Below are 17945 nucleotides of genomic sequence, written 5' to 3' on the forward strand. Positions count from 1 at the left end.
TTCAGTCAGATATGGTCAAAATATGAATGCTGTAAAATGTTCGACTAATTCCGTCCACGGCAACAAACCCGCATCAAAGATGGCTGACTCGCGGTTTGATGGATGTAAACATTCCTAATTATCGACAGTTTATACTACATTACTAAAGTCATACTGTCACAAACAGGGCGTATATTTCAACAATACAACCAACAGAATGGCTATGATTGCAAAAAACCGAACAAAGAGCACATGGACGCCGCTCAGCAATGGAAATACAAATAACCAGGTTAGTAAGTGGTGCACGGGCACGCACCTGCTGGGACTCCTATAGTAGAATCCACTATGTATCAGACATTACGCTGTTCTAAGGTTTCCACATCGAAACAGATTATTCACCAAAGTAATACAAAATAATATAATTATGTCGCACCTGATATGACAAAGTTGAGTCGGACTGATATTGTCCATGAAAAAGTGAAGAAAGCTTAATATTCATTAATTGTTGAAGGTTCTACAAGCCCCATGAAAGTTGCTATATTCACCCAAACTTCTAACCCTCTGATAGGTCATAGTCAAATATCCAGATTAAAAAGGAATCCATACTGTGTATACATAATTTGTGTAGCCCAATTATCCTCTGGCCCTGACACCAATCAGACTTGGATATTTTGACAGATAGATATCTGGTGTGGGACCATCCTCGATATTCAGGGGTTACGCTCACTTTCGCTCTCTACACACCTGGAATATGTCATAGCAAAATTGAAGGCTCGGTGAGCGCCACCTTGTTGATGAGACAAGAATACTTGTTCGATCCTTTGATGTACATCAAAAGAATCTTGCGGTCCCGTAACGGTAAAAATTGACAGGCTTTAAAGTCGTGCGTGTCTCCTTTGTAATCTTCAAAGTACAGGTATCAGCCTAGCGATTGGTCAGGTTTTTTTACCTGACACCAATCAAACAGCTATCTTCGTGCCTTCAATTTTGCCATGACATATTCCAGGGGTGTAGAGAGCGAAAGTGAGCGTAATCCCTGGATATTGAGGATGGTGTGGAACCAGAGCGCACTTCTATATGAAAATGTGGAATTCTACGACACTGTTTGCTGACAGCCAAAATTGACTATGATCGACACAACACATATCTCACAAATGGATTATTTATTGATCCATAGCTGCTCTTATTATAACCAACAGCTGCTTAATTCCGTCAGTAGAGTCCTCGGTTTTCAATCATTCAAAATTTCCCACATGAGCGAACGCCACTTTTATAGGTCAGGGGAGTGACTAAACAAAAAAAGGCGGTTCGGAAATCTTCTAAACAAGCTAGGATGATATGTTCCGTTTTTGGTCCTGATCAGTACCGCTTGTTGATTATTAGTCACTCCCCTGAGCAAATTTGGATATGTGGGGTATGTGTTGTGTCATAGTCGATCCAGAATGACAATAATAAACCAGGGCCTGTATTCATGAAACTGTTCTCATGCTCAAGCATGGATTTTGTGCTCAAGCTTAATTTCTTATTTCCATTATAAATTGATAATAAAATCTTATTTTGTCAATAATTTGGGGAAAACTGAAGAGATATAAAGCCAAATACTGTTTTCAATGTTTACATATATAAATTGACTAATTGATCGTCTGACATGATTTGAGTGAGTAACTAGAAAGTTGGTTTGAGCACAAAATCCATGCTTGAGCATGAGAACGGTTTCATGAATACGGGCCCAAGACCTTGTGCTGATAAATCCAACCAAGTTTCAGTATTTAACATTGGTTCAGTAGATTTTGAGTTAAAAGTGTTAACAGATTTTCAAAATGGAATCATGGTGGCCATATTAGATTAACACTTATTGGTCAGAACCATTTTTCAAATCAATTTTCAAAACGGCTGCTTTGGTGGACATATCGGATTTCAAATCATTCAGAACTTGGTTTTATGTCTCGGGCATTTAAGCTGATGCATTTACACATATAAATGTCAGATGTCATTAACCTTATGTTCTTTTCCCTCCGCAGATATTTGATGAAAGGAAGGCCTTAATAGGAAAATGGGTATGTAGATATTTGTAATTTATCTTTGCTCAATTTCAAAAGTTTCGTTTTATATTGCATTATGACCAATGAAAGAAATCAGGTCATACAAGGCCAAATCTCTCACAAGTCCTCTTGTTTATTTCCATATTAATATCTGTTGCAAAAAAGAACATTTTAAGCAGTCAGTGATTTCTACAGAATTATTTGAGCCTTTTTGTTATATGTACATATGTATGTAAAATCTTGAATTATATTTCTACATCAGATTGAAAATTAGTTAAGTTTTTACATTTTGTTCCTTATTCATGTTATTGTCTTACAGTTTGATAGATGGACTGATGAACAAAGAAAAAAGATCTTTGAAGATTTGGTACAAAGATCTAAACACAAGCAGTTACACTATGCTCGAGATTTGCTGAACGAGACAGTCCCAGCTTTTCACGAGGATTTTACGCGTGTGCTCCCACGCGTACTGTCTGTCTACATCCTATCGTTCTTGGATCCCAGGACGCTGTGTCGTTGTGCTCGGGTAGGTGTTGGATCTGGAAGTGTGAGATAGTACTAGAAGTGTGAGATAGTACTAGAAGTGTGAGATAATACTAGAAGTGTGAGTTATATAGAGGATCTCATATTGCTTTCCATTTGATGTGAGATTTATGAAACTAGCTGAGAGTGTTTTAATTTTGCAAGGCTTTTGGATGCCTGACGTTGTCCTCGTTTGGAACCACATTGATATGGATACCGGAAGTGCTCTCCATACAAATTACCACCAAACATTGTGTGAAGTCCTCAGAGAAAATTCATTTATGAGGCCATGTTCATGGCTGTTTTGAACCACAGTCTTGTTACAAGTCGCAGTCAACTGATTCTGTTGACATTGTGTTAAGGCGAGAGCCACGGTTCCTGATCATGAAGGGACAGATAATATATGCAAAATGATCTTGTACTGATCAAAGGTTATTTGACTGTAATAATTTACAGATTGTATATTTCTATGACCCGTTATCTGCATGATTTTGTTGGTATTCCCAGTAACATTAGGCCTAGATGGCTCGTCAGATACCAGTTTTAGACGGTTTCCCGTCATATTAATCGCAAAATCAACTCCGTCCATCTACACTGTGTATTTGTTAGGTCCTTATCAAATGGGATTTTCGCAAGCCCACTGCTGTCTAAACTGGCCACGAAAACACACACTAAATGTGAATAGACTGACCAATCAAAACCCTCCAGGATGATATTACATGTGTGTTCATAACAATATTTATGTAATGGGTGTTATTACACTGAGTCTTATAACAGGATAGTCATGTGATAAATCCACGTATGTATTGTAGGTGTGTTGGTACTGGAAGCACCTGTCGGAGAGTGACAAACTGTGGATGCCCAAATGTCTAAGGCTAGGCTGGATCCTGTCCTTCACACCAAGTCCCTATGAGACTGGCGTCTGGAAACGGAATTATGTGGAAAATCTTAGATTACTAAAGGTGCACAGACCCTCGGTATGTACTCGGCTATTAACAAACTCCAGAAAAATACTGAAATCATTTCACTAATTATCTCCCCTGAATAAATGAAAAACAAAACATTTATTACTGGGCATTCTTTGAAGTAGATGTTTTGACATATATTCATACTGCACAGTAGTAATTTGCTTACTCAATTTTAGTGATTCATTGATTTATATAAATCATCATGCTTTTTATTAGGACATTCTCTATTCACCAGTAAATTCTGATAAAATTTGACTTAAATTTAAGATAATGGGAAATGAGTTTTTAAATTATGATTGCACTTTATAGTTTTTATTGATTCATTCTTAATCTCACCATTCTTCATAGTGAGACTTTTACTATGTGCACATTGGTACAACCATACAGAGTTTTTAGCTCACCCGAAGGGCAAGTGAGCTTACGCATGGTGCTTCGTCCGTTTTCTGTCCATCGTTCATCCATTGTTTTCCGTCAACTTTACCTTTAAACAACTTCTTCTAAAGAACGGACAGGCCTAGAGTCCTGATATTTGGCTAAAAACTTTGATGGTAGATAGATATATATATATATAGAAGCCCTACAAAGTTTGAGAACGAAAATGATCTTGACCTACTTTCAAGGTCACAGGGGTCAAATGTGTAAAACACTTCAAACTAATTCTTCTGAAAAACTGAAAGGTAGAGAATCTTCATATTTGGTTGGTGGCTTTCTGGGATAGAGCCTGACAAATTTGAGAATAAAAATGACTTTGACCTACTTTCAAGGTCACAGTGGTCAAATATGTCAAACTCTTCAAACAATTTTTCTGAATAATCTTAAAGCATAAATTTGTAATATTTGGCTGGTAGCTTCCTGGGATGGTGCCTAATAAAATTTGCAAATGAAAATAACCTTGACCTACTTACAAGGTTACAGGGAAAAATATGTCAAACACTTCAAACAACTTCTGAAGAAGAACCAAAAAGCATAGAATCATAAAATAATATTTGACTGGTAGTTTCAACTGATGGAGTCGACAAAGTTTGGGAGTGAAATATTTTTAGTGCAATATAATATTTAAAGAGAATTTTTTGCTATGACTGCTTCAATATTCAGGTGAGCGATACAGGCCCTCTGGGCCTCTTGTTTCAATTTTCATATTATGATGTTTTTCCTCTTCTACTTAATCAAATTTGAAAAAAAATAGTTTTGTTGAATGAAAAAAAAAAATCTAAAAAGAAATGCTTTATGTTGATATTTTTGATGAATTTGAATTATGTCTGCCCTATTTTCCTCGTCAACAGAATCCCCAGGTAAATCTGACTCTAGTCTGCCAGCCTGGAATATGTTGTTCAGATCCTGATCTCAGTAGCTTTATACTGTTAACCTATGTTGATGCATTGCATGAGTTGCATGCACATTCAAATTGTCAGCTAAAATCTGGCCGTTATCAGACTCATTGCCTGAAGTTAGCTTCAGATAGGATTTTGGTTATGATGTTATTATTTCTAAGATAGTAAAAAAAAAAAAATCAAAAAAAAAAATCTTGGAATTGTAAAATGAATTAATTACTGTAATCCAGTGCTGGGATCCCTCAGTACTGTAAGGCAGTTACATTGGTGTATAAATATAAGATGTTGTCTTCGAAATATCTAAATCCAAGCAGTTTTAAGTGTTCCATGTCTGTAGCTTGGTACAAACAGTTTGGATGAGGATGTGACTGAGATCAGATAGGTGATACTGATCAGGGTGTGAACAGCATATTCTCTACCACATATTAATTAAATATTCACTTGTTTCTCATTGCATGTTATTCAATTTACAAGTTGGGTGATCTATGTAATATTTTTTGTAATTTCATACAAATGTACAAAACTTTGTTATTTTACCTGTAAAAAGGACAGTTTCCAAGTAAGATCAATAACGCTATTTATTGCATTAATTACCAAAATTACCCAACATAATTAATTAATTATTGCATACCTGGAAATTTTTGCACAATGCAACTTTTGCCTTTTTTTGCCTTTGACAACGAGGGTGAATTTATTGTTACAGCAAATATCAGTAAAAATCATAGTAAACAAAGTAATAAGATGTAAAGGGCTAAGATAACACCTGACGGATAGGAATTTTATCAGCAAAGTGCAAAAGTTTCCTCAAGTATACAGTGTCTAATCTGAAAATAAATCTCGGACAATCCTTCTGAAAGTCTGAAGTCTGAGTAAGAAGTAGGTAAGTCATATAGTTCATTGTAACTGTTATGACACTTTAAGTTAGTGAATTATCTGTGATGGAAGTGTGTTATCTCCCTTATCTGTTATTGTGAAATTGTCCTAGTGTTATAGATCAATGCAAGCTTTTTGAGGTTGATTATTACATGTTACATGAATCAGTTCTCTAGATTTACCTGTATAAAACATGACACTGTGGTGTGGGACTATTGGGTTAAGGGTATGTGTAGTACATCCCTAACTTACAGTGATGGTAGGCTAATGTATATCGAGGATTTTAAAGGTTCTAGAGCTCGCAGTTTTTTGTCTATTGTAGAGTTTTTTGCCCTAAACACTGACTTTTGAGTTTTAATTGGTTGATTTGAAAGTTAAAAATGTTCCAGAATAATGTTCATGTTTTATGTACAAATTGATACATTTTCCCTATTAAACTGAAAGCCCAGCATACTTGACTTACAAGTAGTTTAGAGGGTGAAAATAGGATGTTTTAGAAAATAAACTAGAAAATAAATTAATAATTGTTAACAAAATAATGTTTTATTATGATTTAAAAAAAAAAAAATAATAATAATAATAATAATTAAAATAAAATAATTTTCCTGCCTATAATCTCATTCATTTATGATATCTATAGACTAGTGTGTAATTTGTGTTGTTATAAGGCATTCCAATATACATTAGATGGCTGCTGGTATTACCCTATTAACTTGTATTAGATTTATCATGTCGGAGTCCTATAGTTAACTTTCTGTAGCTAAATATGTGGTTATATTCTGTGATATACTTTTGACTGTTTTGGTAGAAATGCAGCCTATTTGATAAGATATATTGATAATTGACCGATATATATTTACTCAGACTGTAAAAAACATTTAACTAGTATTATAGCTTAATCTGCTACTTATCTCTTACTTTACATGTATTCGTAATGAACTAAGATATCAATGTAATCATCTCACACAGTGTTCAGATGCTTCCTAAACCTGCTATTGATCATGTTAGGTTTTCTTGAGAATACAATTATGTAACAATTGAAATTGTGTTGTATATATATATAGCTATCATTGATTTTTGAAAAAGTGTTTAATCAAATTATTCTAAATACCCTGTCTATCTTTTCCCAGGATTTATTACAATACTTAAAGGTGTATTATTCAGTGATATTTAAAGCCCCTGCTTGTTAGTATTACAGCTAGCCTGCCAGTGTGTAAACAGCATGTGACATACGTGTCCTACCTATACTGTGCACTAGTGCTTCAATTTAATTAAGGAGGTTAAACTTTCAAGGTTTTGCTCCTTAAACAAATTTGGATACACTATATCTGAGTACATGCTATATTATGAAGCTGTCTTATCTGAAAGGGCAAAATATATTTCACCTTTTTTTCAAGCTGTGAGTCTTAATGAGTCTTAAATTAACCTGCCTGTTGATTTTAATAGGCATCATGGTTTATTTACAATCATTTCTAAGAACTTATCATGACCTGACTTAAGTCGATTCTCCCAACTACTACTTTGATTAATACATGTGAGACAGTAATAAGTATGTTGATAAATAGTTAAAGTGGAAAATAGAAGCTAAGCTTACAAAATTACCCAATTATGTGTTAATACCACAAGTAAGTCGCAACATAATCACAAATATAGTCCGATACTGTACTCAACCTAGTAAGTTCCTTGTATTCCATTATTAGGGGAAAATAAGTGATGGCAGAATCTTCTGAAATTACAAAAAAACAACGTTATAGACAATTTATTCATCATTCTTCAGCAAATTATGGCAAAGTATATGGGGAGTTGAACTAGTAAAAGGCAAGGTGGTGTCAATACAAGGAATTGGGTGCTTAAGAGGTTGAGTACGGTACCTGTGCATGTGTCTTCTCATCCCTCACATCTAGCTAGTATCATCACTCATCTCACCGGCTAGTAAATATATTAGTGTTTCAGTGCAGGCCAATTATACCTTGTGTATCATCTTAAATGTGATAGCAATTTTAATATAGCTATAGGACAGATACAGTTTGAAAGATGTATTAAATGCTGAAAAAAATCTCATTAGTGACATTATTGACAGTTCTAATTCAAAGTTTTATGTACAAATAAGGTATTACACCGTGTAACCTGCCTGTCGAGGCTACACTGTGTAACCTGCCTGTCTAGGATACACTGTGTAACTGCCTGGCGAGGTTAGGCTGTGTAACTCTCTGTCGGGGTTAGCTGTGTAAGTGCCTGTCGCGGTTACGCTGTGTAACTGCCTGTCGAGGTTACACAGTGTAAATGCCTGTCAAGGTTACGCTGTGTAAGTGCCTGTCGAGGTTACGCTGTGTAACTGCCTGTCGAGGTTACACAGTGTAACTGCCTGTTGAGGTTACACAGTGTAACTCTCTGTCGCGGTTAGGCTGTGTAAGTGTCTGTCGAGGTTACGCTGTGTAACTGCCTGTCAGGGTTAGGCTGTGTAACTGCCTGTCGAGGTTACACAGCGTAAATGCCTGTCGAGGTTACGCTGTGTAACTACCTGTCGAGGTTACGCTGTATAACTGCCTGTCGAGGTTACACAGTGTACCTCTCTGTCGCGGTTAGGCTGTGTAAGTGCCTGTCGCGGTTACGCTGTGTAACTGCCTGTCGAGGGTACACAGTGTAAATGCCTGTCAAGGTTACGCTGTGTAACTGCCTGTTGAGGTTACGCTGTGTAACTGCCTGTCGCGGTTAGGCTGTGTAAGTGCCTGTCGAGGTTACGCTGTGTAACTGCCTGTCAGGGTTACACGGTGTAACTCTCTGTCGAGGTTACGCTGTGTAACTGCCTGTCGAGGTTACGCTGTGTAACTGCCTGTCGCGGTTAGGCTGTGTAATTGCCTGTCAAGGTTACGCTGTGTAACAACCTGTTTTCTGTTTATCATTAAGGTATGAATGTTTATACATGTATATATATACAGTGTATGAAAAAAATGAAAACTATTTGTAGTATTTTCTTCTTCTTTTATGAACTGGAGCATTTCTGATATTTTTTTATTATATCCATTACAAAGCTGTAGTTCAAACTTGTTTTGTTATATTGATATATTCATTGAAAGCTATAGACATGTTTAACCACATTGTAATCATTCTAGGTCCAGATTGTCAGGTAAATTGTTACACATATAAATAGCACAGAGTTAATATTCTACTTTTAAAAAGTTTGTGTTTTTTGATAATGTATGTATAAAACTAAACTTTTAGAACATCGTTATGTGTTTACTGCAGCATTCAACCTTGGAACAGCTGGAGAAGTTAAAGCTTGACCTTGAAAAGGATTATCGTGTATCTAAGCACAAGAGTAAGAAGAAGGAGAAAACGCCTTGGCGTGGATCTGACCCGGTCCCTAAAGACACGTGGCGTTATAATGTGCTGGAGAACGACGACGTTGTACAGAGTGTCAATAAGATGTAGGTCATTGTTGTAAAGATACATTTACTGACGGGAATATGTTGTGATATATATAGCATATGAGTTCCATTTCATAGGAGATTTATGAAGCAAGTCTAAGAATATTTCTTTCTAACAAGACTATGGCGAACTAAAATGTAAAGTCTGTTGTGAGTTTCATCCGTCTCATGTAAAAGTTAAGTGGACACAGATTTAATCCACATAATCAAGATTTACTGCTACTGTTATGAAAACCTCACTTTTTTCTGGGTCATTATTGAAGTATAAAATTCCACCATCTTAGCTCTATATAGTCATCATTGTGTTGTAATGTAATATGGGATGTCATTTCAATATCATTTATGATTTATTTCCTAGATATATTTCTGTGAAAATGTTTTGTTGCATCTGTAATAAATGTTACAGAAAAAATTTAAACTTTTTGAGTGAACTATTTCCAAAATGTTAAAAAACAATTTATGCTTGTTAATACTATTTTACCATTTTACAGAAGGAAGAGGATGACGTATGGATCCGAGGCAGAGATGGTATCGAAGAATGCCAAGAGTAAAGTAAAGGCGGGTCACAATGCCCTCAACATGTCGACCAGGAGGTCAATTTCTGCCTCTGTGCCGGTCAGTCTTTATTTCATCCTCATTTTATTTCATTTAAAAAAAAAAAAAAATCAGATTGGTACGCGTACAGTCAGCCATTAGATGTTGATTGTTAGACAGCAATAGAACTGTGGTGAGCTGGTAGACACACGACTCTTAGAGTGTTAGACAGTAATAGATCTGTGGTGAGCTGGTAGACACACGGCTCTTAGAGTGTTAGACAGTAATAGATCTGTGGTGAGCTGGTAGACACGACTCTTAGAGTGTTAAACAGCAGTAGATCTGTGGTGAGCTGGTAAACACACGACTCTTAGAGTGTTAGACAGTAATAGATCTGTGGTGAGCTGGTAGACACACGGCTCTTAGAGTGTTAGACAGTAATAGATCTGTGGTGAGCTGGTAGACACACGCCTCTTAGCGTGTTAGACAGCAGTAGATCTGTGGTGAGCTGGTAGACACGACTCTTAGATTGGTACGCGTACAGTCAGCCATTAGATGTTGATTGTGAGACAGCAATAGAACTGTGGTGAGCTGGTAGACACACGACTCTTAGCGTGTTAGACAGCAGTAGATCTGTGGTGAGCTGGTAGAAACACGACTCTTAGAGTGTTAGACAGCAGTAGATCTGTGGTGAGCTGGTAGACACACAACTCTTAGAGTGTTAAACAGCAGTAGACCTGTGGTGAGCTGGTAGACACACATCTCTTAGAGTGTTAGACAGCAGTAGATCTGGGGTGAGGTGGTAGACACACGACTCTTAGAGTGTTAGACAGCAGTAGATCTGTGGTGAGCTGGTAGACACACGACTCTTAGAGTGTTAGCCAGCAGTAGATCTGTGGTGAGCTGGTAGACACATGACTCTTAGAGTGTTAGACAGCAGTAGATCTGTGGTGAGGTGGTAGACACACGTCTCTTAGAGTGTTAGACAGCTGTAGATCTGTGGTGAGCTGGTAAACACATGACCCTTAGAGTGTTAGACAGCAGTAGAACTGTGGTGAGCTGGTAGACACATGACCCTTAGAGTGTTAAACAGCAGTAGATCTGTGGTGAGCTGGTAGACACACGACTCTTAGAGTGTTAGCCAGCAGTAGATCTGTGGTGAGCTGGTAGACACACGTCTCTTAGTGTGGTAGACAGCAGTAGATCTGTGGTGAGCTGGTAGACACACGACTCTTAGAGTGTTAGTCAGCAGTAGAACTGTGGTGAGCTGGTAGAAACACGACTCTTAGAGTGTTAGACAGTAATAGATCTGGGGTGAGCTGGTAGACACACGACTCTTAGAGTGTTAGCCAGCAGTAGATCTGTGGTGAGCTGGTAGACACACGTCTCTTAGAGTGTTAGTCAGCAGTAGAACTGTGGTGAGCTGGTAGACACACGTCGCTTAGAGTGTTAGACAGCTGTAGATCTGTGGTGAGCTGGTAATCACATGACCCTTAGAGTGTTAGACAGCAGTAGATCTGTGGTGCGCTGGTAGACACATGACCCTTAGAGTGTTAACCAGCAGTAGATCTGTGGTGAGCTGGTAGACACGACTCTTAGAGTGTTAGACAGTAGTAGAACTGTGGTGAGCTGGTAGACACACGTCTCTTAGAGTGTTAGACAGCTGTAGATCTGTGGTGAGCTGGTAAACACATGACCCTTAGAGTGTTAGACAGCAGTAGAACTGTGGTGAGCTGGTAGACACACGACTCTTAGAGTGTTAGACAGCAGTAGATATGTGGTGAGCTGGTAGACACACTACACTTAGAGTGTTAGACAGCAGTAGATCTGTGGTGAGCTGGTAGACACGACTCTTAGGGTGTTAGACAGCAGTAGATCTGTGGTCACCTGGTAGACACACGACTCTTAGAGTGTTAGACAGCAGTAGATCTGTGGTGAGGTGGTAGACACGACTCTTAGAGTGTTAGACAGCAGTAAAACTGTGGTGAGCTGGTAGATTTACGACTCTTAGAGTGTTAGACAGCAGTAGATCTGTGGTGAGCTGGTAGACACATGACTCTTAGAGTGTTAGACAGCAGTAGATCTGAGGTGAGCTGGTAGACACATGACTCTTAGAGTTTTAGACAGCAGTAGATCTGTGGTGAGCTGGTAGACACGACTCTTAGAGTGTTAAACAGCAGTAGATCTGTGGTGAGCTGGTAAACACACGACTCTTAGAGTGTTAGACAGCAGTAGATCTGTGGTGAGGTGGTAGACACGACTCTAAGAGTGTTAGACGGCAGTAGAACTGTGGGGAGCTGGTAAACACACGTCTCTTAGAGTGTTAAACAGCACTAGATCTGTGGTGAGCAGGTAGACACGACTCTTTAGAGTGTTAGACAGCCGTTGATCTGGGGTGAGCTTAGTAGATCTGTGGTGTGCTGTTAAACACACGACTCTTAGAGGGTTAGACGGCAGTAGATCTGGGGTGAGCTTGTAGGCACACGACTCTTAGAGAGCTAGACAGCAGTAGATCTGGTGGTAGCTGGTAGACACACTTAGCGTGTTAGACAGCAGTAAAACTGTGGTGAGCTGGTAGACACACGACTCTTAGAGTGTTAGACAGCAGTTGATCTGGGGTGAGCTTGTAGACACACGACTCTTAGAGTGTTAGACAGCAGTAGATCTGGGGTGAGCTGGTAGACACACGACTCTTAGAGATCTGTGGTGAGCTGGTAGACACACGACTCTTAGAGTGTTAGACAGCAGTAGGATTGTGGTGAGCTGGTAGACACATGACTCTTAGAGTGTTAGACAGCAGTAGATCAGTGGTGAGCTGGTAGACACATGACTCTTAGAGTGTCAGACAGCAGTAGGATTGTGGTGAGCTGGTAGACACACGACTCTTAGAGTGTTAAACAGCAATATAATTTTGGTGAGCTGGTAGATACTGACCTCTAGAATCCTGACTGGCCCCTATACTTCTGACTTAACTCTGTAATCCTGTCAATGACCTCTATAATTCTGTCTGACCTCTTTAATCCTGACTGACCTCTATAATTCTGTCTGACCTCTAGAGTTCTGACAGACCTCTATAATCCTGACTGACCTCTATAATTCTGACTGACCTCTAGAATTCTGTCTGATCTCTATAAATCTGACTGACCTCTATAAATATGACTTACCTCTAGAATTCTGTCTGACCTCTAGTATTCTGACAGACCTCTATAATCCTGACTGACCCCTATACTTCTGACTTAACTCTGTAATCCTATCACTGATCTCTATAATTCTGTCTGATCTCTATAATCCTAACTGACCTCTATAATTCTGACTAACCTCTATTATCCGGTATGACCTCTTTAATTCCCACCGACCTCTACAATTCTCACTGACCTCCATAATTCTGATGACCTCTATTATTCTGTCTGACCTCTATAATTCTGTCTGACCTTTATAATCCTGACTGACCTCTATAATTCTGAATTACCTCTATTATCATGTGTGACCTCTATAATTCTGACTTGCTTCTGTAATCCTGTCACTGACCTCTATAATTCTGTCTGACCTCTATAATCCTGACTGACCTCTATAATTCTGTCTAACCTCTATTATCATGTGTGACCTCTATAATTCTGACTTGCTTCTGTCATCCTGCCACTGACCTCTATAATTTTGTCTAACCTCTATTATCCTGTTTGACCTCTATAATTCTTTCTGACCTCTATAATTCTGTCAGATCTTTATAATATTGTCTGACCTCTTTTATTCTGTCTGACCTCTATAAATCTGACTGACCTCTATAAATCCGACTAACCTCTAGAATTCTGTCTAACCTCTAGAATTCTGACAGACCTTTATAATCCTGACTGACCCCTATACTTCTGACTTAATTTTGTAATCCTGTCACTGACCTCTAGAATTCTGTCTGATCTCTATAATCCTGACTGACCTCTATACACCTGACTGACCTTTAGAATTCTGACTGACCTCTAGAATTCTGTCTGACCTCTATAATTCTGACTGATCTCTATAATTCTGACTGACCTCCTGTCAGTGACCTCTATAATTCCGACTGATCTGTATAATTCTGACTGACCTCTATAATCCTGACTGACCTCTGACCTCTTTTATTCGGTATCTCTGGTTTAGGAGGGGTCTATGGGCTCATAGACCCCTCCTTACCCAGACATAATGAATTTGTCACCCTGACAATCTTTTTTTAATGTTTTCTGCAAAGTTATATGCCACTTTGTGAGTTTGACTTATACTTGACTGTTCACTCAAAATAGCCCCTACCAGACACCTTTTTGGCTGAAAATCTGCTGGCTGTTTTTTTTCTTTTAAATAATCACACAGCGACCCCCTCATTTCCCTTTTTCGTTGAATTTGTTCATGTTTTAGATTTCTAGAAGGCTTTATCATCCTCTGAGTGAGTGGTGAACAGTACCATCTTTGTTGTTATGAAGAGAGATTCTAGCTTGAGTTAACTCCCCTTGCATGTGCTTTTATAGACACCGGCAGAGCAGGGCCTATAGAAATATAGACCCCGGCAGAGCGGGGCCAATAGAAATATAGACCCCAGCAAGATATCCAGTCAGAAAGAGTGTTACTAATAAGAAGGGTGACAAAATTTGATATTGCTAGGCACAATATAATATGGACCTGACATTGAATAAGTAATCTTATAACAGAAATACTGGTACGTATGGTGATACAGGATTTTGTTCCAGTTATATTATACTGTATTTAGTCTTGCAACACAAAACACCTCCTGTAATGCAGAAAATCACATTTGGAAGCTGATTTTTCATTTTCGGGATGAATTTCAATAACATGAATTATAACTTTATTGGAGCAAAAGTCTAAAATAAAATGGCTTCTGATTTATTGCTCTGAAAGATAATATCAGGTAGAAGGACTCTAATGGTCAAGAAACATTGTTCTGTGTGGCGAGATTACCCACTCTGACCTAGTGTATTAATGATATTCCTTTTTCCCTTGTAGAGACTGAACACAGGTTTCACAGAGAACGATGGGCTGGGGAGACCGCAGTGGGCCAAAAATAAGACTGGATCACCATATGTGTCGTTTGATCCTGGTATGGAGACTGTTCAACGTCCAGGCCCAGTTAGTCCTCCAACCAAGTCCAAGAATGCACATCCCATCTCAGCACGGTCCGGCAGGGATCCACCATGTAAGTTACCAACTATGTAAATCTTCTGCCACAGGTAGCCGTAAAAATCTTTCTATCTGTTGTCCTTTCCTCTTTATGTCTGTTGTCCTTTCCTCTTTATGTCTGTTTGTCCTTTCCTCTTTATGTCTGTTTGTCCTTTCCTATTTTTGTCTGTTTGTCTTTTCCTTTTTCTGTCTGTTTGTCCTTTCCTATTTATGTCTGTTTGTCTTTTCCTCTTTATGTCTGTTTGTCCTTTCCTATTTTTGTCTGTTTGTCTTTTCCTCTTTATGTCTGTTTGTCTTTTCCTCTTTATGTCTGTTTGTCCTTTCCTCTTTATGTCCATTTGTCCTTTCCTCTTTATTTCTGTTTGTCCTTTCTTCTTTAAGTCTGTTTGTCCTTTCCTCTTTTTGTCTGTTTGTCTTTTCCTCTTTATGTCTATTTGTCCTTTCCTATTTTTGTCTGTTTGTCCTTTCCTCTTTATGTCCATTGGTCCTTTCCGCTCTATGTCTGTTTGTCCTTTCCTCTTTATGTCTGTTTGTCCTTTCCTCTTTTTTATTTCTGTTTGTCCTTTCTTCTTTAAGTCTGTTTGTCCTTTCCTCTTTTTGTCTGTTTGTCCTTTCCTCTTTATGTCCATTTGTCTTTTCCTCATTATGTCTGTTTGTCTTTTCCTCTTTATGTCTGTTTGCCTTTTCCTCTTTATGTCTGTTTGTCCTTTCCTGTTTTTGTCTGTTTGTCCTTTCCTCTTTATGTCCATTTGTCTTTTCCTCATTATGTCTGTTTGTCTTTTCCTCTTTATGTCCATTTGTCCTTTCCTCTTTATGTCTGTTTGTCCTTTCCTCTTTAAGTCCATTTGTCCTTTCCTCTTTATTTCTGTTTGTCCTTTCTTCTTTAAGTCTGTTTGTCCTTTCCTCTTTTTGTCTGTTTGTCCTTTCCTCTTTATGTCCATTTGTCCTTTCCTCTTTATGTCTGTTTGTCCTTTCCTAATTTTGTCTGTTTGTCTTTTCCTCTTTATGTCTCTTTGTCCTTTCCTATTTTTGTCTGTTTGTCTTTTCCTCCTTATGTCTGTTTGTCTTTTCCTCTTTATGTCTGTTTGCCTTTTCCTCTTTATGTCTGTTTGTCCTTTCCTAATTTTGTCTGTTTGTCTTTTCCTCTTTATGTCTGTTTGCCTTTTCCTCTTTATGTCTGTTTGTCCTTTCCTATTTTTGTCTGTTTGTCCTTTCCTCTTTATGTCCATTTGTCTTTTCCTCTTTATGTCTGTTTGTCTTTTCCTCTTTATGTCTGTTTGTCTTTTCCTCTTTATGTCTGTTTGTCCTTTCCTATTTTTGTCTGTTTGTCTTTTCCTCTTTATGTCTGTTTGTCTTTTCCTCTCTATATCTGTTTGTCCTTTCCTCATTATGTCTGTTTGTCCTTTCCTCTTTATGTCCATTTGTCCTTTCCTCTTTATGTCTGTTTGTCCTTTCCTATTTTTGTCTGTTTGTCTTTACCTCTTTATGTCTGTTTGTCCTTTCCTCTTTATGTCCATTTGTCTTTTCCTCTTTATGTCTGTTTGTCCTTTCCTCTTTATGTCTATTTGTCTTTTCTCTTTATGTCTGTTTGTCTTTTCCTCTTTATGTCTTTGTCCTTTCCTATTTTTGTCTGTTTGTCTTTTCTTCTTTATGTCTGTTTGACCTTTCCTATTTTTGTCTGTTTGTCTTTTCCTCTTTATGTCTGTTTGTCTTTTCCTCTTTATGTCTGTTTGTCCTTTCCTCTTTATGTCTGTTTGTCCTTTCCTCTTTATGTCCATTTGTACTTTCCTCTTTATTTTGTCTGTTTGTCCTTTCCTCTTTATGTCTGTTTGTCCTTTCCTCTGTAAAGTAGGTATCAGATCAGTGCTATCATATGTAGGCAAATTTACCAACTAGTTAAACTATGCAGCCAACCCTCATAGTTCAGGAAAAAGAAACATCTAGACAGATAATGTAGGCCCATCTTGCAACAAACACATAAAACTCTTAAAATATCCGAAACAGTAGGTTTTTTAAAAGTTGTGTAAAATTATGTTTTTGTTTGTTTATTTATAGCAGCAAGACTATTTCCTGAGAAACCCTGGGATGTGCCGACTGACTCTGATGAGGATCTCTGACCCTTGACCTGGAATGTAATTAACCTGACCTGAGAAATTTGCAGACCTTGAACCTAGGATATTGGTTGACTTTTACATGGTGGACATGTACTGAACTCTGTCTAATGGTTTATAGGATGTAGCCTCCCGTCCCTAGTGTATAATCAACATAGATAGATAATAAAATTCATTTTATTAGGTAGACAACTGGAAGAAGTCATTCGCTGCAGCAGGTCGTTGATCTGTATGTTTTAGGTGAGCTTCAAAAGCCACCTCAAGCCGAGGGGAATCCTGTAAAACAATGTCCCCCCCCCCCCCCCCCCCCCCCCCCAGCTAATTGGTGTCTGGAATCACCACTGGACAATTTGTTGGTGACACAGTTTTCTAGTTTTAGTGAATATGCTGGCAGAATTCTGTTTTAAATCGGATCATTTACATGTGTGATAGCTTTTTCTACTATAAACAAGAAAAAAGAAAGCAGTTTAGATCTTCTCTCTATATATACGTACAATTACATTAGAACCGTTTTCTTTAGCTCATATTAATAGCAATTATTTTATAAATTATTTTGCTATCCAAATCTTCATCTAATTGTATGAAAAAATGTGATGTTTTCTTGAACATCAAAAATCTCATTTGATATAATCACATTTGATACACATTTATTAGATTTATAATATTTTATTGAAAAATTCATACTTATGTCATAGGTTGAGAATATTATTGAATATAGATTCTATCCTTTTTTATCCTGACACCATAGCATTACAGGAGTTCTGTGAGTGCTGTGATATATACAGTGTAGTTTACTCCAGAACAGCTGGTGATGTTTCATCAGTGTTTTACTTTAAACTTCAACATTTATGATCACAAATAACTGGTGTTCAGATTTCCAATAAAGCAGTGAAATATTTAATATATTTCACGGTCTTGCCCTAATTAGCATATTATATTATATATTTTTTCACCTACATATCAACTTTAAAAAAAAAAATGACCACTACTATTCATT

At 37.8% G+C, this 17945-nt stretch overlaps 1 protein-coding gene across 2 annotated transcripts; it reads left to right on the forward strand.

The window, feature by feature from the left end:
- The first annotated feature begins 69 nt into the window (after positions 1-69).
- Positions 70-17262, forward strand: LOC110464925 (F-box only protein 16-like). Of its 2 annotated transcripts, XM_021520400.1 has the most exons (9): positions 70-268; positions 2001-2036; positions 2341-2547; positions 3356-3520; positions 4795-4803; positions 8962-9143; positions 9635-9758; positions 14664-14853; positions 16893-17262. In XM_021520400.1, exons 1-9 carry the CDS (start codon positions 197-199, stop codon positions 16952-16954), a joined length of 1047 nt encoding a protein of 348 aa, XP_021376075.1. In that variant the 5' UTR covers positions 70-196; the 3' UTR covers positions 16955-17262. The 2 variants fall into 2 exon arrangements, with proteins under 2 accessions (XP_021376075.1, XP_021376077.1); XM_021520402.1 differs by lacking the exon at positions 4795-4803.
- Positions 17263-17945: the final 683 nt, after the last annotated feature.

Source organism: Mizuhopecten yessoensis, unplaced genomic scaffold, assembly GCF_002113885.1.
Source record: "Mizuhopecten yessoensis strain PY_sf001 unplaced genomic scaffold, ASM211388v2 scaffold11041, whole genome shotgun sequence".
NCBI lineage: Eukaryota > Metazoa > Mollusca > Bivalvia > Pectinida > Pectinidae > Mizuhopecten > Mizuhopecten yessoensis.